This window comes from Zootoca vivipara, chromosome 3 (genome assembly GCF_965207765.1).
Source record: "Zootoca vivipara chromosome 3, rZooViv2.hap1.1, whole genome shotgun sequence".
Taxonomy (NCBI): domain Eukaryota; kingdom Metazoa; phylum Chordata; class Lepidosauria; order Squamata; family Lacertidae; genus Zootoca; species Zootoca vivipara.
Window position 1 is genome coordinate 19,705,610 of NC_142586.1, and position 25,826 is coordinate 19,731,435.

The window sequence follows — 25,826 nt, forward strand, 5'->3', positions numbered from 1 at the left end:
GGGCGACGGCGGCGCCTGTAGCCCCCCTCCCCACTTTTCCATTGGCCGGGTGGGCTGATGGACAGCTCCGGAGGCGCTTGTCCGTCAGCTGCGAAGAGGGGCGGGGAGCTATGCGCCGGCTGGAGGGTCTCGCTAAGCCGGGACCGGCCGAGGAGGACGGCGGCGCGTGGTGCGGGGAGCAGGTTGCCAAGCGGGAGCGCGCCGCGTCGGGAGCATTGCGGCCATGGGGGTGGAAGTGGAGACCATCACGCCGGGAGACGGTGCGGTGCCCCTCTCGCCGCGGGTTCGGGCTGAGGGGCGCAGGGAACAGAGGGACGGCAGGGCAAAGCAGCATCCTGCAGGAGGAGCTGGGTGCCTATGGGGGAAAGGAGGGTGGTGGTGGTGGTGAAGCCTCTGGCGATGAATGAACTGAAAGGGGAGTTTTTTGGCCAGGGAATGGTACCGTACCAAGTAGGGGTGCTCCTGGTAACGGTGGAACAACGTCAGTTCTGGAATTGTCGAGTTGGAAGGGACCCCCCAACGGACATCTAGTCCAGCCCCCTGCAATGCAGGGATCTTTTGCCCACCATGGGACTAGAACCCACGACTCTGATATTAAGAGCCTCAGGTTCCATCGACGGAGCTGTTGAGGGCCAGCTCAGTGCAATGCAGGTGTGTGTTCAGGGTTTCTGGGTACCTCATTTTCGGTGCAGCGCCTCCTCCTGTTCTCCACACCCTGGTCAGTACCCTGTGGCTCTTTGGCTCTCTCCTGCCTTGGCTATCACTCTTGTCCATCTTGCCAAGCTTGTAAAGTATATTTCAGCCCAACTGCGGCTGACGAAGGGATCGGATTTCCTATCATTTCAGAGGGATATTTGAGGTCAGAGGGCTCAGTGGGTAGGTGACTGTCTCTTTCTCTAGCTGTCAGGGGATTGAATCAGGGAGGATCGGAGAAAGTGGAACCTATAGGATGTTCAGAACGGGAATTTTAAAATGCAAAATGCGTGGGAAAAAATGCTAAATGCAAATATACATACATATATGGTGGGGGCTGGAAGCTGTGTTTTCCTGCTGTCAGGTGGGGGGGGGGAACGTGAGACTCCCTGACTTAGAATATGGTGGAGGGTGCCTGTCCTGAGCAACATAATGAGGGAAAATGCCCAGAGGGCTCTGTGGATCAGTGGGCTGCAGTCTTCTGCTTCTTTGGCAGCAGCATCGGCAGCCACAAGCGATTAGGGATATTTAAATGGCATTTGCTGACAGCTGCATAAATCCAAGCGCAGTGAAGTAATTTAGTAACAAGAGCAAATTATAGTACGCTGTACTTCCCTGTTTAAAATGTGAGCCTCTCCATTCAGGAGAGAGACGAGGCTTCAGGCTTGCTCCTCTGTGAAAACCTGGAGAAGGCTCTTATTGAAGAGACCACTGCTGCAACTACAGAGGTGGAAAAGCAAATAACTCCTGATGTAACGGGGTGGGGGTGATCAGTGAATGGGAATTGGCAGGGTTTTGTTGCTGACAGTAACATGTGGAGATAGCTTTTTGTCATGAAGGAAATGTGTGCCACTTAGTCATTAGCCAGACATTGACTTTGAAGTCTTCGTCATGGTGCAGCTTGGTTTGAGAATACAGTATACAATAGAACGATGGCAATTTAGCCCAGCTCACAGCACAGAGGAAGAATCCTGTAAAACCTCAAATGCTCTGCTCATTCTAAAATGGTTACAGTGTGTTCAGCCAGGCATAACTCTTCAGTTTCACCAGATTTACAACCCCAGACTGGTGAATATAATTATTGTGGACAATAGTCTACAGATTTTGGCAGGTGAATAAGTGCCTTTTTGTCTTGCCTGTGGGCTTCCCTGGGACATCTGATTGGCCACCATGGGAAAAGGATGCTTGACTAGATAGCTCAGTCAGTAGAGCGTGAGACTCTTAATTTCAGGATTGTGGGTTCACGTAGGGTTGCCATACCTCTGGAATTTCCTGGACATAGCCAGAATACCGCATTTGGAAGCAGTGTCTGGGCAGAAATCGCTAAAAATGTCCGGGAAAATCCAGACGCATGGCAAGCCATGTCAGCGGTGTCATTTTCAGGATTTACCTGAAAAAATAGCTCCAATTTATTTATTTTTGCTCAACAACTTTAGAACGTTTTGAAATATCTTCCAGTCCGACGTTGGGCAAAATATTCCTACATTGCAGGGGTTTGGACTAGATGACCCTTGGGTCCCCTTCCAACTCTAAAATTCTATTATTCTAGGTCTTTGGTCTGAATGAGCAGGGCTGCTCTTTTGTGCTTAAGGTAGCCGATCAAAACTAAGCTGTCTCATTTCCTGCTTACAAATAAAGTGTGTCCCCTGTGGACCAGATGCTCAGCAAAAGGATTTTACAGGGACAAAGTGGAAGGCATCATGATCCCAGTATAAGGCACATCCTACTGCCGTTTGCCTCCCTTCGTCACGGATAACTTTGTTGAAAATGGTCCTGTGATGAAGCAAACTAGAAGCTGGCCGAAATCAAGCTTTTGGTCACTGCTATTTGAAATCATATTTGTGGGCCCCCTTTAGGTATGGTTGTCATTTAGTTAAAAAACACACTATTTTAGTTTCTAGGCTCTGCCATGTCTGAGGCTTCATAGGATCAGTACTAAAGGAATGATCCCAATTGTATTGTTTAAATTGATGGTCACTGAAAATTGAAATCTGTTCCCCCTTCTTTCCAAATGGCACATATAAGCCACTCTATGGGAGGGCGAGACTAGCAGAAGCTACAGGTATGTGATTACAATGTCATCCACACTGCATGACACCATCTCTGCCTCTGCACCTTTGTTTTCTTACACTGGTCGGTGTTTTTAAGACAGAAAACCCAAATTATTCAATTTCCATTTTATCTTGTATTTAATGTAGGTTTCGATATGAATGAGTTTATTTTGCTTTGTCTTTTTAAACATCCAGTTTCCCTAAAGGATATTCTACAGCATTTTTAACATATGTGTTTGTTTATATTTTTAAACAGGAAGGACATTTCCAAAGAAAGGCCAGACATGTGTGGTCCATTATACAGGTAAATTCCATTATGAATAGACCATTTTGTGTTTTCAGATTGTTATTTTCCGCTTGCAGTCCAACCATATTCATTTCTCCATACTGATTCGTGATGTCCTACATCTTTGTATAATGGCATTCAGGTTATCCAAAATGCTATTGATTTACATGAATTCGGATAATTGTTGCTCAGGTTCTTATACTAAATGAAGTACCTTGACCCTTCTAGCTTTTCTCTCCCTCTCCCCACCCATTTCATAAAAAGGACCAGAGGTTGTAGTCTGGCTATTCATGTTGTCATCACTACAGAAGGCAAAGCAGAAGCTTGATTTCTTCAGTACAGCACAAATGACTCCACTCTGGCCTTGCTGTTTTTTACCCTTCCCTCTACTGCTCAGTACATACTGAACACTTATGATGTTATTCGTGGAGAGCAGCTAGAAAGCCTATCAGTGTTTGGGTGCAGTGGTCTTCAGCTTACTAAGAGCTGGGACTCACCTGTAATCCCAACCTGAAATAATGGGACTCGCTTTCAAACGTCCATAGGCTACAGGGCAGAGCCCAGCATTAAAAAGAGTGGAACCCAAGAATCTGGGGTGTGGTTGAGGGAGTCTGAAGAAGCAGGGTGTTAAAAGAAAATCCACATGAAGAAGTGGAGTGTAATGTAGGGCAATTTTAATGCGTGTGTCTGGGGGACAGTGTGTGTGCAGGTAGCAGCCCACATAGATTGCAGAGCCGCCTTTGTCTGTCCCCACCTCTGTTACTGCTGCTGATAGTGTCGTAGCACTGAGTGTTGTTGTTGTTTAGTCGTTTAGTCGTGTCCGACTCTTCGTGACCCCATGGACCATAGCACGCCAGGCACTCCTGTCTTGCACTGCCTCCCGCAGTTTGGTCAAACTCATGTTCGTAGCTTCGAGAACACTGTCCAACCATCTCGTCCTCTGTCGTCCCCTTCTCCTAGTGCCCTCAATCTTTCCCAACATCAGAGTCTTTTCCAAGGATTCTTCTCTTCTCATGAGGTGGCCAAAGTATTGGAGCCTCAGCTTCACGATCTGTCCTTCCAGGGAGCACTCAGGGTAAGAGCACTGAGTAAGAGCTGGCTTTTCTGTGAGGAGAGCCCATCATGCACATACAGCTGTTTGCACGCAGGCTCTTCATGTGTGGTTGTGAAGTGTGATTGCTGCAGTGGTAGAAAACAGGAAGCTGCATTGTGCTGAATGTACACCAGTGGTTTTTCTGGGAAAAGGTGCAAAATTCAAAACTGCAGGTAGATCCAGATGATGGGGGGGATTCTGCCATTATAATGTGGCACACAGAGAAAAGCACCCCACCCCCAGACAGTTGCTTTGCAGTAAGATCTTGTGGAGCATTACTTGGCAGAAGACAAAACAAAGGTGGTGAAGTTTGCTCAGTTGTTCTGAGTTCTGCAGCCCAATTCTGCAAGGGTGTCCTTGTGAGACAACTGAAAATGAACTGCTGAGGTTAGGATGTAGTTTAGGAGACTGCAGTATTAAAGGTCTCCCTCTTGAGCCTTCCAATTGTTGGGGGAAAAGCTCTTCATTCCTAAACCTAGTCTTCTATGATTGCTGAGCTACGTGGTGCTGGGACACCCTGTGTTAGTGATCTTGGGAGGGTTGTCTCTAGATCATTTTTTGAACCTTGTGTTTCTCCCCAGTTTCTTTGCACTGCACTACACTGCACCCCCTCAATGGTATCCTTAGTGAAGGCTTTGGTGAGAGACTTACACCTCTTGGCACCCATGGGAGTGTGACAGGAATACACACTTTTCTGAATTTTGCATTGCAACTCACCAGCCAAACATAAAAAATGCCAAATCTTTATTTGAGCGGAAAGGGTGGACACACACAAAAACATATGTTACTCGATACTGTGCAAAAATAAGTGTTGTTAGAAACTCTGTGTACAAATGTATTTTCTAGGCAAAATTGCATACATACAAAAATGTGTGGGAGAAATGTACATAAAAATACATACAGGCGGCTACCATTTTGCACGGTGGTTCTGTTCCCAGACCCTGCGCATATTAGCAGAGCACACATAAGTATGCCCTACCCTGTTACACCCCAGTCTCTATATGTTTTTGTCCAGAGTTTAAAAGGGATTACTGCAAGCCGATGTGGAAATGGGACGGTGCACTTAAGATTGGGGAAAAAAGAGCCACCAAGCATAGACATTGACTTTAATGGAGGGAAATTGCCCAGCCATTGCAACCAATTAGGAATTGTAAGGAAGGCAACTTTATTAGAAAATGTTACTGTTTATTGATTGTGCCACCAAAAAAAGAAAGTAATTAGACAACTCTGGCAATATTTTGTAAGTGAGAGTGCTCATTGATTATTCACTGGCTCCTGTTGTTGTGGGTTTCTTTTCCTTGTTGTTTCTTTTCCTCCAGTTCCTGTTCTGTATTCCTGAAATAATGTAAGTTATTTCTGCACTGCATTAAGTACAGAGTAGCATGTCTTTCACTCCATAAACGTCTTTTGATTCTAACCAAGTATTTTCTGAATATTCCGAGCAGCAGCTCTGTCTCAGACTTCCTCTCCCTCATAATAGTGTAGCAAAACTGACTTCCTCTCCCTCATAATAGTGTAGCAAAACTTTCCCTGTCTCAACGTCGTCATGTTGGGCATTTCCCCTCCCACCAATAATAGGGTAGGAAGGTGGGGAAATATACAGCATGATAAACCATGTGGAGCAGCGTCCCTGATGAGATATGACAAGCATCCACTCACAGTATTTTCCGGAAATAGTTGAAGACATTTTTTGTTTTGACAAGCTTTTCCAGCTGGGTGAAAAGGGCTCTGCCTTAGGTGTTCACTTTGAATTGTTTTTTCAACCTCTCTTCAGTTGTCTTTTGTACTGTTTCTAAACTGGTAATATGGTATGCTTGTGAATTTCCTTAAGACGCGTACAGAGCTGACCCCACCCATGAGGCAAGGTGAGGTGATCACCTTGGGTGGCAGGATTAACAGTGGCAGCTGATCCAGCCTCCAAGGAATGCTTCGCCCACTGCTGCTGCTGCCACTGCTACAGGGTCGGCGACAGCTGTGAAACACTTCCTGGAGGCCAGATCTGCCTCTTCCTTGGCATCCCCCCATCAGTGCTGCCTCTAGAGCGCCCTCTTGGTGAATAGGAGGCACTGCTGGTCTTCTCTTACCCTTCCCCCCCCAAAGTAGACCTTCCCCCACTTCTTGTACCTAATGTAGATTCCCACATCGTTCTCAGTGTAGATCTTTATTACCACCTTGTTCATGATGTAGACCAGGGGTCAGCAAACTTTTTCAGCAGGGGGCCGGTCCACTGTCCCTCAGACCTTGTGGGGGGCCGGACTATATTTTGAAGAAAAATTGGAACGAATTCCTATGCCCCACAAGTAACCCAGATGCATTTTATATAAAAGGACACATTCCACTCATGTAAAGACACCAGGCAGGCCCCACAAATAACCCAGAGATGCATTTTAAATAAAAGGACACATTCTACTCATGTAAAAAATGCTGATTCCAGGACTGTCCGTGGGCCGGATTTAGAAGGCGATTGGGCCACATCTGGCCCCCGGGCCTTAGTTTGGGGACCCCTGATGTAGACCATCACTCACTTCTTCTCTGGTGGAGGGAAGCACTTTGTGGTCTTGAGCCGACCCTGGATGTATACGTGTGAATGAGCCATGTTATTGAGCTTCTGCAACTATAAGCATGATTGTGCCTGAATCAACTACCAAGAAACTATTTTTTTGGTGAAGAGTAGATCTAGTTGTCTTCTACGGAAGGTGAAGGCTGGCGTTTTTCTCATCGGGCCAAACCCTACCATGAGGTAGAGTGGAGTGGCCACTCAGGCAGCTCATTTTAGGTGTCATGAAGGTACAGATTCAGTCAAGGTTAGAGAGACGTGGAGGGGACAGGGCAGTGATCCATAAAAGTTTTATCATTCTCCCCAGGAGGTCAGTCTATCTGGGAACTGGATGTGAGGGTTTATACTTGGTTTATACTTGGGAGGCTGCCCAACCACCTCCCTGACTAAGCTGTCTGAAGTAGTCTGGTGAGGAGTTGAAGAATCTCTGGACTTTAGTTCTGCAGGTATGCCTGGAAGAAGTGTATTGCTATAGTACTCAGAGATTGTTGCTCAGCTTAGTGGCTTTGGGACTCTGATGTCTCACAAGTGTCTGTTCTGTCTCCTGAGCTATTTAAAATCTACATGAAACCGTTGGGAGCTGTCATCTGGGGATTTGGAACGCAGTGCCACCCGTGTGCTGATGACACACAGCTTTATCTCCATTCCATCGTAATCGGGAGGGACTGTGAAGGTGTTCTACAGGTGTCTGGAAGCCGTGAAGGGCTGGATTGGAGCCAATTAATTAGGGCTGAATCCCAATAAGACAGAAGCACTGCGGGTGGGTGATTCCCATGTCTAGCAATTAGGTGTACAACCTGTTCTGGAAGGTTTGCATCTCCCCACTGAAGAAACAAATACTTCTGGGAGTACTTCTGGATTCCAATTTGTCATTAGGGTCTCAAGTGACTTCTGTAACTAGGAGTGCTTGTGCCCAACTTAAGCTGACTCTCCAGCTACTGCGATAGCTCAGTTGCTCATGCTCTGGTAACCTCCCATCTTGGCTACTGGCTATATGTAGGGCTGCCCTTGAAGATGATAAGTGGGACAGCCCAGTGGAACCCAGTGGAACCCCAGTCCTGAAAGCTGCACTGGCTGCCAGTGAGGTCCAATTCAGAGCATTAGTACTAGTATACAAAGCCCTAAATAGCTTGGAACTTACACTAAAAAGAGTGCCTTCCCCAACGTCAACCATCTTGGACGCTTGTACTACCGGCAGCTGCCTGGCAGGCATTGACCCTTAACACAGCCTTTTCAGTGGCAGTTCTCCATTTGTCTTCTCTGGTGACATGTGTCTCATTCTTGACTTTCAGGAGAAATTTAAAAACATTCTTGTTTACCCAGGCATTTGATGGCTAAAGTACACCCTCCCTGGGCACCCTGGGATAATGTTGTTGTTGTTGTCGTCGTCGTCATCAATATGTTTGTCACTCTGGGCTCTTTCAGGAGGAAGGGTAGGATAGAAATTGAATGAGTGAATAAATAAATAAAAGAGTTGTGTTTTTACTCCTGAAATGTGGTGTTTTCTACCGCTGGTGCCAAATGACCTGGCAAGCCTTTGGTGCTGTGCCCCTTGAGCTGGCGGGTGGGGGGGGCGGGGAGAGAAGAAGCACATGCCATTACACCCCGGGCAGCAAAATGTCTGGGGCCAGCCCTGTACCAACTGTGTTTGGTTTGATTAACCACATCACATCCAAGTTCTATTTTAGACCTGGATACTGTGTCAGACATTGTAAGTGTGAAAGACAGTGTGAAGCAATCAGCCCTGGTGCTGCTGTAATGTTTGAGATACGGGTGTGTGTGTGTGTGTAAGCAGTGGATAAGGTTGCAACGTTGTCAGGGTGGCTTGAACAGCAGCATGCAAGGTATAATTAAGTGGCTGCCGATTCCCCTTTCGCTACGACTCCTTGCCGGGTAAAACTGTACCTGCTGCATTTCTGCCTGTCTGTGCAGCTGTTTCAGTGTACAGGAACCCTGCCAGAAGACAGACAGCCTCTCTAGCTGTGGAGCTGGCAGCTGTTCCCTTATGCTCTTTCCATCGGGGCAGCCTATGTGTGAAAAATATATCACAGCGTGAAATGTATCTATGTGTGATTGGAAATAAGTCACAGAGGTGATAACATGTGAATAATTACTGGTGCGATTAGGTATCTCCTGGTGCATCAGTCTCTCTCTCATCCTGAAGAGCTAGCATGGACAGCTGCTAATATGGCACACAGAACGACTGAGTCAGTAGAACAAGTTAATACCGGCCAACGGGAATGAGACAGAATTGTTCTGATCCTGCCGTCATTCTCACTTTCTTAGCCGTGTTTGGGGATGGGGGTGGTTTTTTTTTGTTTTTGTTTAATGAATGGGACATCTTTTTGTTTCTAAGCATGGACAATCAACATGGCCGATAGTGGAAATTATTCATTGCCATTTTTTTTCTGTGAAGTGTTGATTAACCAGAGTTTCCCAAACATGGGTTTTGAACTGTTGTTGGACTACAACTCCCATCATCCCTGGCTAGCAGGACCAGTGGTTGGGGATGATGGAAATTGTAGTCCAAAAGCAGCTGGAGGCCCAAGTTTGGGAAACCCTGGATTAAACAAACAATAAAAAGGAATAGACTTTATTGTCCTTCTGTCTATGGTGTGGTGTAGTGATTAGAATGATGGATTGTGGGAGCTGGGAGTCCTGGGGTGACCCCACCCCCTTCTGATACACTAAGCTCACTGGATGATCCTGGGCCAGTAATTTTTTTTTTAAAAAAATCCAAATAATTTTTATTGGTTTTCATGTAAATACAAGAATAACATATACCTACAGTAACTTGTCCCGTGGTACATTCTTATTAAGTTTGATATGCAGTACACATACTCAAGCAATACTGTACGTTTATTTATGCATAGTCAATCCAGGTATCCTCTCCACAAAGAGTTTTGTAGTAACTTTCAACCTAACCTACCTGACTGGGTTTTGTTGTGAGGATAAAATGGGTGGCTGGGGATTGTGTTCCTAAATAACCAGTTTTGAAAAGCAATATTGTATTTTCAGTGGGAATCATATTTTGCATGGACCTCCGAGGGGGTTCCTTGTATTTGATGCTGTGCTTTGCTGAAGACAATGTATTACATAATATGTCTTAAGGGTTATTGTATTTTTAAAAGTAGCTAGTGCTTTTATGGAATTTGTGGTTACCATGCATTTCTCATTGTGCAGAAACTGAGCAAAATTCTATGTCGGCTAAGCTTATTTTGCAATACTTGTATATGTATATTAGGAATGTATGTATATATTAGGGTCCTGTGAAACACATACCGGTATTTATATAATTTGGCTAATTAAAATGAAATATTGCTCCAGAATCACTGGCAGATTTTATAAATCCTTATGGTTCTACTTGCTCTATATTGCTTTTAGCCCCATAATAACCAGCATTCTGCATTCTTGCGGTATAGTTATCCTTGAGTTGCTTTAATCCAGTGCTTTTTTCTGGGGGCACGCAAGGGTATGCACACTACCCACACCTTTTTTTCCTAGAAGAAAAGCACTGCTTCAACCTTTTTGCAACACACCACCTCTTGTTGAATCCCCATCTTCAATATTTTGTTTTTAACCCCGTTTTTACAGCAGCATTACATGACCAACTTGTTAAAAGTGTGATCTTAGCTCCCATCTCCACCAACTTAAATGTGTCGTCGTCATTTAAAACTGGCACCTGCTGACTTGGCAGATTTCTCTGTTTTAAAAGTTGCAGTCCTGATTTTGTGCATGTGTGGTTGTTTTAATAAGTGGCATTTATTGCTGTTTGTACATTGGTTCACTTGCGGGGAAATTTGAGGCAAGAATTTGACAGTGTGGTTTTAACCCTTATAGTCAGCACTGCTCTGAGCATGACCCATTCTCTTCTACATGTAGAAGAGGGGATCTCCGCCAACTTCAGTCTTTCCTCTTCCCTTTTCTCATAGCCCTCATCCAGGTACATTCACACTGCAGTGCATGGCTGGTATGGCCTTAAAAATATACTTTAGAGGGGGGTGATGGGATGAGGGGAAGTGGGGGTGGGGGTGGGGCCCGATTGTAAAAAGGATTGGTTGTTGTCCTACCTTATTCTGGAGTCTCCTTGTGGCAGGAGGAGGTCTGGGAGGGGTAGGATTTTTAAGCAAGGAAATTAAAATGAAAAGGATTAATAAAATTGGGAGAAAGATAAATTGCTAAAGAGGAGAATATATTGGAAATAAGAAAGAGCGGGGAAAGGGGAAGTCCATAAAATGATTCAGAAAATTAATGGTAAAAGTATAAGTGTAGTGTTTGTGTATGTGTTTGTTGTGATATTGTATTTTTCATGATTAGTCCCGGCACAAGTCCTTAGTCATAGAGGAATCTGCTTATGTGAAGCACTGGAAACTGCCATATATAGAGTCACACTGACTGACAATGGTTTTCCAGTTACTAACCCACAAGGTCTACCAGAGATTATTCATTCATTGATTTTGTGTGTCTGCAGCTTTTCCACCCCCACCCCCCAAAAAATAAATCATGCTGACAGCAGCTTACAGCAAAGCAAAGAAGAAAATAGTTCAAGCAAGCACTACAATCAATTTCATAATAATATATGGAATATATGGAATATACTGCAATATACTGCAAAACAACACAGTAACAATTTCATAATTATGTAGAAAAACAATTTTTTTTTTTGGTTGGCATCCATCTGTCTCGAGAGAATGGACTGTGTCTCTGGGGGTGAAGTCAAACTGCCGTGATAGTAGCATCAAATGATGTCCCCAGGGTGCAAGGCTGGGCAGTGTGTATGGCATAGCTGCCAAGTATCCCGTTTTCGCCGGGAAAATCCCTTTTTTCCTACCGTTTCCCGGCGGTCTCCCGTTTAGGTTTTTATCCCGATATTCTCTCTTAAATCTGCTTCTGCCGGCGGCCATTTTTCTGGTGCCGCTTTGCCCTTTTATGGGCACCAGAAAATGGCGGTGGCGGTGCCGGAAGTCGCTTTTACGCATTTCCGGTCATGCGTAGAAGCGACTTCCGGCGCTGGCGCCGCCATTTTCTGGTGCCCATAGAAGGGCAAAGCGCCACCGGAAGTTGCGTCTACGCAACTTCCGGTGTTGTGGGCTGCCGATCCTGGATTTTTCCGTCCAGGACTTGGCAGGTATGGGGTATGGAGGTCCTGGGCTGCCCAGATGACAAGACTGCTATCTCGGCCTTGCTGATATGGTCCAAAGGAAAGCAGAGCAATACGTTTGGCACCAGCTTGGCTGCAGGAGTTGCCTGAAGGAGGCATACAGCGCACCATCTAACCAGGGCAGGTGGGACTCTTCAACCTAGGAAGGTAGCCCATCTAGGAGAAGGAAAACTCTGACCCTAAACCTCTGCTGCCTTGCGGGATATCTTCAGGAGAAGAAAGCCCTACACAAATCTGGAGTGGAATCCCTATAGCAATCATAACATAACCCCCCCCACACACACACATTTCAATACTATAAATGTAACAAGATTACAACATGCAGCATCCAGTAGCAAAAATAACAGGAGCTTCACAGTTTCAACTAGGGACCTTTTACATGCAAGGCATGTGCTGTCACTGAATCAAGGCCCTTTTCCTGCATAGGCCTCCCATTGTAGGTATTGACTGGCACATCATGATACATGTTTGAACTCAAATATTTTAAAAATCAACAAAGATTCAGAGAGAATAGCAAGCCATATAGACAGGGTTCGAAATTAGCAGGGTGCCAGGCACATGTTGTGCCTAAAGATTCTTTATTTGCAAAAACCTCAAAATGTCTGGGTGCCCTTTTTTGCGCCTGGCCGATACTCATGTATTACTGAAATATATGTGCTGTGAAGCCTTGAAGTATATGTTAAGGATAAACAGTATGTTAAGGAGTTTAACAATAAAGAGTAGAGTGTTTTGAAAACTAAAGCATGGTACCAGTATTTTTATTGTAAACACCAAATTAAACATGTATTAACAATTTCTGCTAAGAATGTGATATTTACTTATGTGAATTGGGTATTAATTCATGCTTATCAAAATAATAAAAGTGTTTCTGACACACACACCCCAGTGGTGACTAGACATTATGCTTTGGCACCCACAATTCAGGTCCCAGAAGCCATTTGGCCCCTAGCTTTTCTATCCCAGTTTCTAACACCACATATAGATATTTCTAGTATTGCTCGCTGTACAGCTACCTCCTGGCCTGCTTGCTCTAAGAGCATAACATTATTGAGCTTTTTGGATTTCCTTTCCATGTAAAACCATCTTTGTGAAAGCACTGGATTTGATTGGGGTGGGGGATTCAAATGGAGAATGTTCGTTCCATTTTCTTAAAAAATGGTTTGCTTTGGTTTTTACAGCTCTGACTTCACCCTTGCTCTGGAAGAGCTTGCGTTCCTACAGTATGTACAGTATGAACTTGTTGCTATTAATATATCCCTTGTGGCAAGGGATGGCCTAGGCAGAACAGCATGTGTGAAAAGAGATATTGTGCTAGGAGGTGACATGAATTTTGGATTGAGTCATTCTTCCCCATCTGTCGGGGCTCCCTGTGCAGACGCTCCCCGCGGGTTGTGGTAGGCCAACATGGGTCACAACTAGGCTCTCTAATGGTGCTCTTGTGTTTATATTAAGCGCCAGCATGACTTCCCACCTTCTGGTCTCATCCCACTTTAGTTCTGTAAATATTTTTGCTGCTCATATCTATTGTTGGCACAGAGACACCAGCTGAAAGGTCTCTTAAGCCTTTCATTGCATATATGGCTCTGTGCCAGTGAAAGCTAGACCTAAGCATCTTGGCCTCTTTTGCTGCCTGGGACAGATTCTCCCCTACCCCATCCCCAGTGATAACTGGTGTTTTTCTTTAAGCTAGGCAGCAAATCCCACAAGACAGGTTTTTGCCACTGCTGTAAACCAGGGGGTACTTTGTTTTCTGCCATTTTAGCACACGCCATCCTGTCCTGCTTGTCAGAGTCCCCCCGCCCCGCTCCAGCATGCCTCTTGAGCTAATCCATACAGGATGCACATTTCTGTCGTGGTGCTATTGATTGTCTTCAACAGCCATGCCAAGTTTCCCAGCATGAAGTGGCTGCTGTTAAAATATTTATCTGCCACATTTAGTTGGCAGGTGGCATTTCAGAGTTCTGTGGTTACACCTCCTCCCCCTTCTGAATCAAGGAAAGCTTGAAATTATGATTTGCACATGAGCTGAAATTGTGTATAATTTAGATGCACCAGGAAGGGTGGCAGCTGTGATAGAGATTGCTAATTGAGAATTATAGGAGTAGCTCTGATCCATAGATTTAACATCTTCATGTCAAGTCTGGAGTATTTTTGTGAATGAGACAAATCCAACACAACACCTTCTGCTTGTGAATTTCTGGATTGAATGTCATCCCCAAATGTGAATCAATTATTATAAGAAAATTAGTATTTCACTACCCACAGTGTGTACTATTGTTGTATTCTCCCACACAAATGTGTCTGCAGCTATTTTGGGAAGCCTAGTTATTTGAAAATGTCTTTGTATTTCTGTTGTCTTCAGGAAGCTGCCAATCTTCTAACATAGCATTGGTGTTATTATGAAGCAGAAGTTGTATTGGTGATCTACCAGTTGATGACATTCAAGCAGCCTCTGAATAGACTCACCCAGTAAGGGTCAGCATTAATCCTATGCCTCATTCCTTCTCTTAGGTGTGCAGCCTAACCTGAAGATATTTTACTGAAGCTAAGCAGGTTTGGGTCTATTCAGTGCCTGGATGAAATTGCCCAGTCAGCCTTTGAGTGACACCTTTAGCTCCCCATTCAAAGCTTTGCAAGCAGTATTCCCCGTTAGCAAGCCCAAAAGACAATGGTAACTCCTTACACAAAACCCTTGTCTCATTCTTGGGTAAACCGTTGTCTGTGAGAAGGATGCAATTCACAGTGTTGAGAGATCCAGTCACAGATCTCCCACACAACATGCTTTTTTCTTCCTGTTTGAATTGAATCAAAGCAATTGTTTCATTAACAAATCGGGGGGGATTATTTTCTTTCCCAATGCTTGTTTGTGAAGGGATAGCTCTGGAAATGGCTATATATGTTTGGGTAACTTTACAAGTTTGAATGGAGGTCTGATCTTCCTTGGGGTGAGAAGTAAGATACAGAAGTGATAGTTTGGCTCTCCTTTGCCTCCCTCCTGCCTCCCTAATGCCTCTGGCTGAGATACATTCCAGCAATTCTGGTTATGTAGTCTGCCTTGCCCTTCCCTGCATTTTTTCAGGTGGGCTGTTGTCCACTTTTGTTTGTATTATTAAAAATACACACCTGTACATCTTAAGCAACAAGAACTACGAAAAATCATCTGTCATCTTATTTGTAAAAGAAAGAAAATTATGAAAGCACATTTTAAAAATGGTACAAAATTGCTCTGGTGAAAGGGCCATCTACCGTGTTTCTCCAAAAAAAAGACACCGTCTTATATTTATTTATCCTAAAAAAATAAAAAAATAAAAACACTATGGCTTATTTTCAGGGGATGTTTTATTTTTTATTTATGGTACAGTTTAACCTACAAGCCTATCACTATGGCTTTTTTTCGGGGTATGGCTTATATTCCTTGAATGCTTAAAAATCCTGCTAAGGCTTATTTTATGGCTACGTCTTATTTTAGGAGAAACAGGGTAGCAGAAGCTATTTCCCAAAGTTCATCCCTGGAGAGGATTATGTCTGTCTGTCTGTCTGTCTGTCTGTCTGTCTGTCTGTCTGTCTGTCTGTCTGTCAAGAACATAAAAAATGCTTCCAAAACACAAACTCTCCTCTTTTTACTTACCTTTTAGGCATACGCACCAGCACCTCCCTCCCCTTGTGAGCTTGCTAACCTCAGGATAGGATGCTTGCCTGTGTTATCTTGCCAAATAGTTAGGGGGATTGGAAGCCCTCATCAGGTGCATGCATATATATGGTGAAATTGCTATATACCCATCCAAAGATTGCATTAAAGCTAGGAAACAATAGACCACCTAGGACTCTGATATGTGGCTTCGACCGACGACATTATTTAGAAAAATGGAAAAGACTGAACTTTCTAATTTTGACAGGTTCAAATAAAAGTGTAGCTCCTTCTTCAAAACATTTTGCATATTTGCAAAACATGATCTATAACATCACGTTCTCTGGCAGTGCAGATTAGGATTTCCTGAAACCCTAAAGTGTGTGTCTTGCATGGCTTTGTAACTGTCTCCTGCACGTCTAGGAATCCATTAGGCTAATAAATAAATAACTGAGCAGCAGCTGCTCATAACCACAAAAATGAAAATACAGATTGCATCAATGGTTAAATCACATTTCTGAATCATGCCACAAGCAGTATTCAGGAACAATAACTCATACCTCACATTTATATAGTCCTGAGTTTTCAAAACATTCTCCATACATTATCTCAATATTTCTTACAACAACATTTTCAGGTAGGATCATATTATCCCCTTCTTGCAGAAGACAGTAGGGGCTATGGCTTAGATATCATGGTTTACCTGAGACCCCTGGGTGAGTTGATTGTGAATAAACGCTTTCCCAGATTGTGCTTTTTAGGCAGTTATGTTACACCAGTGCTCAAGGTGGAATAGCCTCATAATTTGCTTAACCACCAAACTACCACTCTGTGCTCACGCTGCAATAGAAGATGTCATCCATTTAACTGGTCTCATCAGCTGTGCGCACCACATGTGCATTTTAAAGTGTCCAGTTGCTTGTTCGCTGTGTGCAACAAATCAAGACTGTCAGTCAACAGCTTTTGTTGATACGTTAAATGAAGATCAAATTAGAGGACTATCATCAGTCCAGCTGGTTATTGGTATTTTTTTCTGCATGTGGTCTAGAGAGAATTGGAGATTGTCATAGTCTCAGAGAGACACTTGGATTAGGGAGGATCAATAAAATACTGTTACTGTTATTGTGGGTTTGATTGCAGACATGGTACTCAGGCCTGATTTGCCCAGACAAACCTTCTGTAAGGAGCATCTCAGATCTCTTGATCAGACTGTAGGCATTTTCAGTGCCAAAAGAAAAGATGGCAGCTCCCTCCATTGACACCATACTCTCTTCCTCTTCCCAGCCCCAACCCAATGGCCTCACAGATGAGTGAGCAAAGGGCAAATTGGCAGGTGAAATAACAAATACTTTCCCTTTAAATTCTGGCATTGCCTTTCAACTATCTCAGTTTTCAGCTCATTGCTATGTGGTTTATTCATGGTGCTTGATTCAATATAGTGGTCAAAGGAACTTTGCTTCTCTGCCACAACTTGTCATTTCATGGCAGCTGTGCATGAACAAAGAAGTGCTACATAGTTAAATAGGCCTGTCCCTGATTCAGTAGTTGGAGGGGAGTGTGACTGAGTTAAACTCCCCCTGCCCCAAAAAGGGATCAGCACCATCATTAAAATTTAAATGGCAGTTGTGTGCAGGGTGGGTAGGACTTCCTAGTCCTTGCACGATCACTTCTGGCCAGGGATATGGAGGTGTCAACACGAACATCTTTATATAGCAGGCAGAGGTTCTGATGAACCCATTCATGTTTTAAAAGCACATGTGCTAACTTTGCCCATTGTTGCTGTGTTCTCTGGTCATGTTCCCCACCAAGCATTCAGCCAACGTGAGAAGAGACCCAAAGTAAGTTACCAATGTGGGTGCAATGTGTTCTCTTCCATGTGAGAGAACCCAGAATCCCCCTTACCGTGAGGATTCCATGCATAAATGTCTATAGGGCTCTTCTGCACCCTAGCTGAATGCATGACTCTGCAGACTTCTCACATGTGTTGTTGACATGCTAGGGGTTTCTCTGAACTCCTTCTCTATATGATCAGTTTCTGGTTTTACTTGTCTCCCGATTTTCCAAAATCCAGCTTGATCCAAAAATATATATGGGGAAAATAATGTATAAAAACAATTTATGCCAAGGTTTGTGTGATCTGTCAAATGTGTCCTGTTTCTTGGGCTAAATGCAGGAATGTTTCAAAGGAAGCATACCTGAGTCTTCCTGGGATGCTTGGCAAAGACCTGCAACCTCTCTCTTATTTCTTCTCCCCCTGCCTCACCTATTTGCTTGGGGCAGTGGGACGTTCACAGTTTATATTTACATTTACCGCTTATATTAAATCTTCTTACCAACGATACTAGCACACAACAATCCATTCTAAGTATGACTGTGAATGTGTGACAATGCACACACATATCCTTCTCCTTTGCTATGTTTTAATTTCTAATATTCTTATATTGACTGGTAAATTGCAGTTTGTAATCATATTTGTTTGACTGTAACTTAGTGGCTGATAAGTGATCGTAATAAAGATTGGGTTGGGCTGTTTATGCATATATGAACACAATACAATGAACTGAGGAGAGTAAAATATTTTTTCAGCAAATAAAGGGCAGGTGACATCAAATGGACTGGAAACGCAGCAATGTTAAGCATATTTTGACCATCCTAGTGAATTACTTGAAACCCTGTTCTGTAAAGCGTGCTCCGCCACCACCCAATTTCATCATATTCCCCTTTCAGCACCTAAATGTCCCAAGGCCTCTTGTAATGTTAATTACAGACACATTATCCAGTGCTGCAGGATTGCCGGTTGACATCTCTAAAGCAAAGTTGTCAAAGCAGCCAAAGGCACAGGCTCCATGTGAAGTCCCTACGTGCTACATGGATCAAAAGAGGACATGAGCAGGAGCATTTAACTTGCAAGCCTTGCAAAAACTTGCACTCGGTGCCTGTCTGTGCTGGAGATGACAAGCAACTCAGAAGCCGAAGCCATATTGGGTTGTTAAAATGCTGATTGGCTCGCAGCAAAGACTATTAATAGCAAGTGGCAGAATAGTCATTCCCAAAATCACAACCGATAATGTATTCTTACTGCAACTGAGATTTGCAAAAATGAGAATTTTACTTGGAAACAGCATGAGTGAATAACTTCCCCTGACCAGGTAAAGCACGTATTCAGAATAGAAGCAAAAAGGTCTGTGTTCCTACATTCCTTTAGACTGTGGTTCAAAACAGCTGCAGCTATATTTGGATTTTTGGCAGATGTTCATACTGTCTCCTTGCAGATTAATTTTTTTCCAAGTATCCTTGAGCTTCTGAGTTTCTGGGATGAGTCAGCACATCACCAGTGCAGCTTTATCTGGTACAGTTAAGCATCTCAGCCTTATTTGAGGTGTGACTGCCCTTCAGCCATATTGTCAGTAGACAGGATTAGCGAAGGAATCAGTCATATGCTGAGCATGATGTGATGGGGCAGGCGGCGGGGGGGGGGGGGTTTGCTGTGTTTGTTCATAAGCATGCTCCATTCACTTACAAGGAAGGGATGTGTAGATGAGGGGAGTGGAAACTTTCCTGCCTTACTGCTTCACATTCTGTCACCCCAGATGCTCTTTTCCCAAGGCCAGCTCAGATCTAGCACTGGAACCATGTGTGAGAAAAAGTTTATTGAATGACATTAGTCAGGAAGGTAAGAAGAAGGGATGTTTGGCTCCCTCGGCCACAGAATGGGCCAGTGAGGTGTCATGGTTAAAGTGTTGGACTAGGGCCTGGGAGACCAGGATTCAAATTCCTTCTAGGCCATAAAGCTCACTGGGTGACTAACAGTGTTAGTCTGGTAATCACAGTCTCACCCTAAACTAACTCTCAGTGTGAGGCTAAAACAGGGAGAAGGAGAACTATGTATGCTCCTTTGAGCTCCTTGGAGGAAAGGTGGCCTATGAATGAACTGAGAGGCATTACCCCTCTCTTTAGGCACCAGTGGGGCAGATACATAATTAAACGAGACAAGGCTACCATGTCACATCTATTTTGACTCTTAAGTTCCACTCAATTTTGGAAGCTCTTGGTGAGGTATATTTGCCTATGGTTCTTCTAGTCTGTTGTCATGACATTTGTTTGAAGGGGGCGGAAAGGGTGGGGAGTAGGCTCCAGCAGAGCCTCTGGGCATATACTTCATTCAGACAATTCCAAGTATGGATCCCAAATGTCCAAATGTTTGTTCTGTTTATGCCACCTGCTAAGGATAGCTGTTTCAGGTGGGAGAGGACAGAGAACATTAGGTTGCCCCTTCATTAAGTCCCACAACATTGGAATATAATTGAGTAAATTATGAGCAGCTGAGAAATTTAAGGATTCCCCAGGACCAGGTTAATATGTACAATGATACCCATCCAGAACAGGGCCACTCTAGGGCATCACCAGATATCTCCCACAGCAAAGTTTTCCACTATGCAGCTAGGGAAACCTCTATGTTGGGCATGGGGAACCTGGAATCTGAATGTGGCCCTCCAGGTCTCTCTGCCTGGCCCTCAGGACTCCCCTTAGGCCACACCCCTCAATTACCCTTGCTCTGATCATGCGTCTTGCTTTCCTGGATGGAGGATAGAATATGTGTAGAAACTACCCTACTATACAAAGATAAAGTATACATTCATTGCTCAACCCACTTTTGCCTCTGGCCCCACTCACCACTGATATGTGGCCCCTGGAAAGTTGCCCACAAGGGAATGCAGTCCTTGGACTGAACATGCTTCCCTACTTAAGTGATGATCTTCCTTAAGTGATGGCAGATTATATTGGATTAGGTATGATTCATTTTATGCTTAGATACAGAGACTTTTATTGACTCCACTGGGCACAGAGGCACACCTGGCACTCATTTTGGCTGGCAGGAGCACCCCATATATTCTGTGAATGCTAATGAAAGCCTTAATCCTTTTCCTATTTTATTCTGTCATTATATTTTTGTGTGTGTTTGTTATGCTGTGTATATATCTGTGTGCCATTTTAACCAACATTTTGTCGTGTTTCTACTGGTTTCTCTTGCACACTTCTTTTGTTTCAAGTGATGCTGAATGTGGTCACATTGGCCTTTAGTAGAAAAAGTTTATACATTACGCAGCTGTCCACTGCATTTTCTAGGCTTTGTTTCAACCTGCATAATGCAAGGTCAGACTTTACAGAGTGTATTCTGGCTTGCCAATTTCTATTTGTTCTTGATTTCAGGAACGTGTGCTATTTGCAAGGGAAACATAGCGGTACTGCTATGTAATCAATTTGATTAAAATGTATGCACACATTAGGTTAGAACAAAGACAAGCAAGGGAGGGACATGACAGCAGTCTATGAAATTTTTATTTATCATTGTTTTCTCTCTTGGCTGACGCCTACAATTTTAATTCTTTTCACATTAGAAAGTCCATCATGACTCCGAAGCATTTTGGCATAAATATACAAAATTCAGTATATTAAAAAAAATAAAAGCCTCTGTCGTTTTATTGGTAGTAGGAATATTGAGAACTTCTGTTTTTTGTTTACTTATTTGCTTTTGTCATCTTTTCTCTTGAATATATAAAGTGCAGCTTGTTTGTCTGTAACCGGATAGTCTTGTGTCGGCTGCCCTAGTTGCCAATTTGTCTGGATAACTCTGGGGGGTCTTCGCAGGCAACAGCATTGCTGGGAGGGTAAGAAATTGGTCACTCATTCTTGCAACAGACCAGAACCAAGGGAACAAAATACAGTGGAACCTCGGTTTATGAACACCTCGGTTTACAAATTTTCGGTTTACGAACGCCGCGGACCCATCTGGAACGGATTAATTCACTTTCCATTACTTTCAATGGGAAAGTTCGCTTCAGTTTATGAACACTTCAGTTTATGAACAGACTTTGGGAACCAATTACACCCTTGCTTCGGGTTAAGTACACTTCAGGTTGAGTACTCCGCGGACCCGTCTAGAACGGATTAATCCACTTTCCATTACTTTCAATGGGAAAGTTCGCTTCAGTTTATGAACGCTTCAGTTTAAGTACTCCGCGGACCATCTGGAACAGATTAATCCACTTTCCATTACTTTCAATGGGAAAGTTCGCTTCAGTTTATGAACGCTTCAGTTTATGAACAGACTTCCGGAACCAATTGTGTTCATAAACCGAGGTACCACTGTACTGCTTTTTAGTGTCCAGCATTAGGTGACCCAAGGCTTGGTAGTGATCTCTAGGCCTGAATTACCACCACCCAGATAACTACAGCAGCAAACCACTCTGTATGTGGGTTTACTAGCCTAGCCTTTAAAAACCAGCAGAGCATACCTGTTTTGTTCAGACTTTGGCAGCCGTTTTTCATATGTGCCACCATCTCAGAAACTCAGCAGGCTTGACTGGAACAGGAGCTGTTTTTGTGTTCTGGCAGGAATGCTACAGAACGGAAAGAAGTTTGATTCCTCCCGAGATCGAAACAAGCCTTTCAGGTTCAAGATCGGCAGGCAAGAGGTCATTAAAGGATTTGAGGAAGGCGCAGCACAGGTATGCAGGTTTATGCTGATGCTCTTTTCAGAATTGATAGAACCAGTACAATAATGAGGGGTTAAGAGTGGGAAGAGTGTCATATTTATAATCTCGGAGCAGAGTGTAATGTGCATGGACTTGTATGCCGCTTTGAATATAAACAGCATTCAGCAGGATATGGCTGCAATCCTATGTACACACTTACCTGGCAGGAAGTCCAGTTTAACTCAGTGAGATTTGATTCTGAGTAGACATGCCTAGGATTTTGGAACCCAGGGGCATTCCTCCAGCACTTCCTGCTTCAGCCTGTCGGAGCATCAATTGGCTATGTTCCCGCTCTCACAATGAATTCAGCAGAGATCCACTTTTGCTACACTTCTGAAAATGCTCCAGAACCTACATTTGCAGTAATTTAAGGAATGAATCAGATAACACCTTTTAAAATTAATCGACCAGTGATTTAGGTTCGCAGTAGTGCATCGTAAATTCAGTTTAAGCAACATGCTTGGCAACTGCCTTCTTGCAGGCTCAATCAGCTGGGAATCCACACAGCCAATGTGAATAGGCCTTAAACATCCTAGGAAAAGTCTGAATTTAGTGCAGTGAATTTGTTCATGACTGTATCTTCCTCAGGTGTATGATCAACTGAGTGCCTCTGTAGCTGCTTCCGCTCTTTCTGGAGCAAAGTTTTACCTCTTAGATTCCTGAAGCGGCTATACCGTATTACCAAATATACAACCTCCAGGTGGAGTGTGGCAGATAAAATTATTCAGCGTATGTGAGGAATACCTTACTTTTAAGATGGCACTTTTTCACCCTCATGCGTGTTTTACTCAGAGGTTCATTCGCTTATGTTCAGTGGTGTTACACCAATGAAATTGTTTCTAGGAGTGCAGTTTCTGTCATCCGAAGACATCCAACATCTCATTGATATCCCACAATTAATTGCTTGCCTTGGTCAAGTCAAGTGTCTGTTGGCTCCACCTAGTGGATTGTTGCATTGGGGATTAGTGTGATGTCATTAATATACTGTATTTCCACCTGTTGGCAGATTGGCCAAAGTACCATTCTGCATAGCACTACTGCAAATTCCTGAGTTTTTCTGGTGGTGTTTGGTTGTTAGATGGCAAGCATGGGAAACCTTTGACTCTCCAGAGGTTGTTGGGCTTCATATCCTAGCAGCCCAGTTGTCAGGGATGATGGAACTTGCAGTCCAACAGCACCTAGAGAGCCACAGGTTAGTCGCCCCTCCTGCATGGTATCTTGACCCCTATTACTTGATCTAAAAGATGGAGATTATGACCTGTGACTTCCTCACTGAAACCACTCTTTTTTTAACATAGAGCACATCTTGAAATGCTTGCGTTGCTGACATGTTCTAATGTTTTCTTTTGCTTCTCGTTTTCTCTCTCCCATTTGCTATCGTTAAAAAAAAATGCCAGATGAGCCTAGGACAAAGAGCAAAGTTGACCTGTACACCTGACATGGCGTATGGAACCACAGGGCATCCCGGAGTCATCCCTCCCAACGCTACTTTGATTTTTGACGTGGAGCTGCTTAGGATAGAGTAAAAAGAGGCAACTGACTAAAAGCACCTGTTGATAACCACCATTCCCCCCCCTTCCTCTCAATGGGAGGCACCTTCAGTAGAATTTCCATCATTTTCACTCAAACTCTCATACCAACCATGTCTATCCTGAGGTTGTTTTCCCACTTCCCCCCCCTTTTTTACTGTTATTAGTGTTAGAATTTGCCCCTGAATAGATGCTTCTTTGCTGTAGAGACAGAAAAAAAAGATGGCTGTTACATCTGAGTTGTACATTTTATTTTAATTTGCATGTGAAGCTCCAAAATTGTGATTGAAACTATATATAAATATATACATATATATAAACCTATAAATATATAGAGATTACTTACTGAAAAAACCACTGCCTTATACACTTAAAGGAAGAAAAACACACACAAGGGTGCTCAGAAATCCAGTGTACATTTCGTACACGAGTGGGCATTAGCCAAACCAAGTTACCTGCGCTGCCACTTTTCCCTCAATTTGTATGTTCTGCTTGCTGCTGTTTTAAAGAAAACATCTCACGTGATAACTTTCCAAGAAGAAAAATAAAATCTTGATACTTTATGGATTTTTTTTGCTTTCTCGTTTTTTTAAGCACTTAAAAAACTTAAGCGCGATAATTCTTTCTCACTCCATTGGTAACATTGCTGCAGTTTTGGAATAATCGGATCTAATAACCAAAATCTTACTATAGGTACACAGGAAGCTGCCTTCTACTGATTCAGACCATTAGTCTATCTCTATCTGAATATTGTCTATACTGACTGTCTATATTGCCTGATTCTCAGGCAGGACTCTTTCCTAACCCTACCTGGAGATGCCAGGGATTGAGTCTGTGACCTTCTGCATGCATGGCAGGTGTCCTGCCACTGAGCTTTGGTGCTTTGGTTGAAGTCCAGAAACAAGTGCTTTTCATGTATTACAGGCAACAACCAACGTTTGTCCGATCGTGCATGCGCACCCAGTGCCAAACCTGGAAGTGACACAAAAACATCACTAAAAGGGCAAACCCCTTTACGTGGGCCCTGCCAATGTGAGCAAAACAAGGATTGACTGTATTTGAATAATTAAAACCCTGTACACAATGTCTTTAAGAAAGGATACCATGTTCTACACTCAAAATATGCTCTGTAAATAATGGACGACGTCCAGTGTCAAGTTGTCAGATTTCTTCTTGCACAGCGAGACTTTATTTTCTCCTAGCTGTGGCCCCACGTATGTCCCCAGAAGTTTTGGGGGAGGTGTGCATGTAGCGCAGGCATCCCTAAACTGCGGTCCTCCAGATGTTTTGGCCTACAACTCCCATGATCCCTAGCTAACAGGACCAGTGGTTGGGGAAGATGGGAATTGTAGTCCAAAACATCTGGAGGGCCAAAGTTTGGGGATGCCTGATGTAGCGGGTACTGAAAGGGAAAGGACAGGATAACTCAACTTGCCTAGCTCATCATCATCATGTTCTGACAAGCAGTGGTTTTTTTGAGGTTTCAGCCAGAGTCCTTTCCCATTACTTGCTATCTGGTCCTTTTGATTGATGTGCATGATTGTAACCTGAGCCTTCTTATACCATTGAGCTACAATTCCTGCCATATGAATTTTTATCTCTGCTCTTTTTTTTGGAACTCATATGCCACACAAGCCCAACTAGGCAATCTGTAAGTGATGGAACCTATTCAGGCTGACCAAAATGATACCCGCTTAGCTTTAACACTTGAGGTTAGTAGAAACACATAAGCTAGAGTAGAATCAATGTGCAGGATTGGGGGTGGGTTTTTTCTCTGGGAAAATTAAATTATAAGCACCTTAACAACATGGGGGCAGGGTATCTTAAAAACCACCTGATCTATTATATCCTAGCCTGATCACGAAGATCTTGTGGGTGGGAGTCTGTGTTGCTGATTCCCCCCTGGCTCAGATGAACAGCCCGTAACTATAAACTATGCCAGGGGTAGGCAACCTAAAGCCCTTGGGCCGGATGTGGCCCATTCGCCTTCTCAATCCGGCCCACGGACGGTCTGGGAATCAGCTTGTTTTTACATGAGTAGAATGTGTGCTTTTATTTAAAATGCATCTCTGGGTTATTTGTAGGGCATAGGAATTCATATATTTTTTCCAAAATATAGTCCGGCCCACCAAAAGGTCTGAGGGACGGTGGACCGGCCCATGGCTGAAAAAGGTTGCTGACCCCTGAACTATGCAGTCAGCATAGTGGGGACAAGGCTGTGAAATGCTCTCCTGAGATGAGACAGGTACCCACCTTGCTAAACTTAAGGTTTTAAAAGCATTTTAATGTAGT

At 43.7% G+C, this 25,826-nt stretch overlaps 1 protein-coding gene across 3 annotated transcripts; it reads left to right on the forward strand.

Moving 5' to 3' along the window:
* Positions 1-24,101, forward strand: FKBP1B (FKBP prolyl isomerase 1B). Of its 3 annotated transcripts, none has more exons than XM_035109969.3 (4): positions 1-260; positions 3,001-3,048; positions 21,866-21,978; positions 23,403-24,101. In XM_035109969.3, exons 1-4 carry the CDS (start codon positions 224-226, stop codon positions 23,529-23,531), a joined length of 327 nt encoding a protein of 108 aa, XP_034965860.1. In that variant the 5' UTR covers positions 1-223; the 3' UTR covers positions 23,532-24,101. The 3 variants fall into 3 exon arrangements, with proteins under 3 accessions (XP_034965860.1, XP_088521781.1, XP_088521782.1); XM_088665655.1 differs by having other exon boundaries at positions 95-351; XM_088665656.1 differs by lacking the exon at positions 1-260 and adding an exon at positions 2,724-2,755.
* The last annotated feature ends 1,725 nt before the right edge of the window (positions 24,102-25,826 follow it).

What these genes read in the sequence shown, in the direction of transcription:
- FKBP1B (XM_088665655.1), top strand. Translation starts at nt 111, where the DNA reads ATGCGCCGGCTGGAGGGTCTCGCTAAGCCGGGACCGGCCGAGGAGGAC. An exon ending in ATGTGTGGTCCATTATACAG is followed by an intron (nt 3,049 to 21,865) that starts GTAAATTCCATT and finishes GTGTTCTGGCAG; the next exon opens with GAATGCTACAGAACGGAAAG. An exon ending in TTGAGGAAGGCGCAGCACAG is followed by an intron (nt 21,979 to 23,402) that starts GTATGCAGGTTT and finishes AAAAAATGCCAG; the next exon opens with ATGAGCCTAGGACAAAGAGC.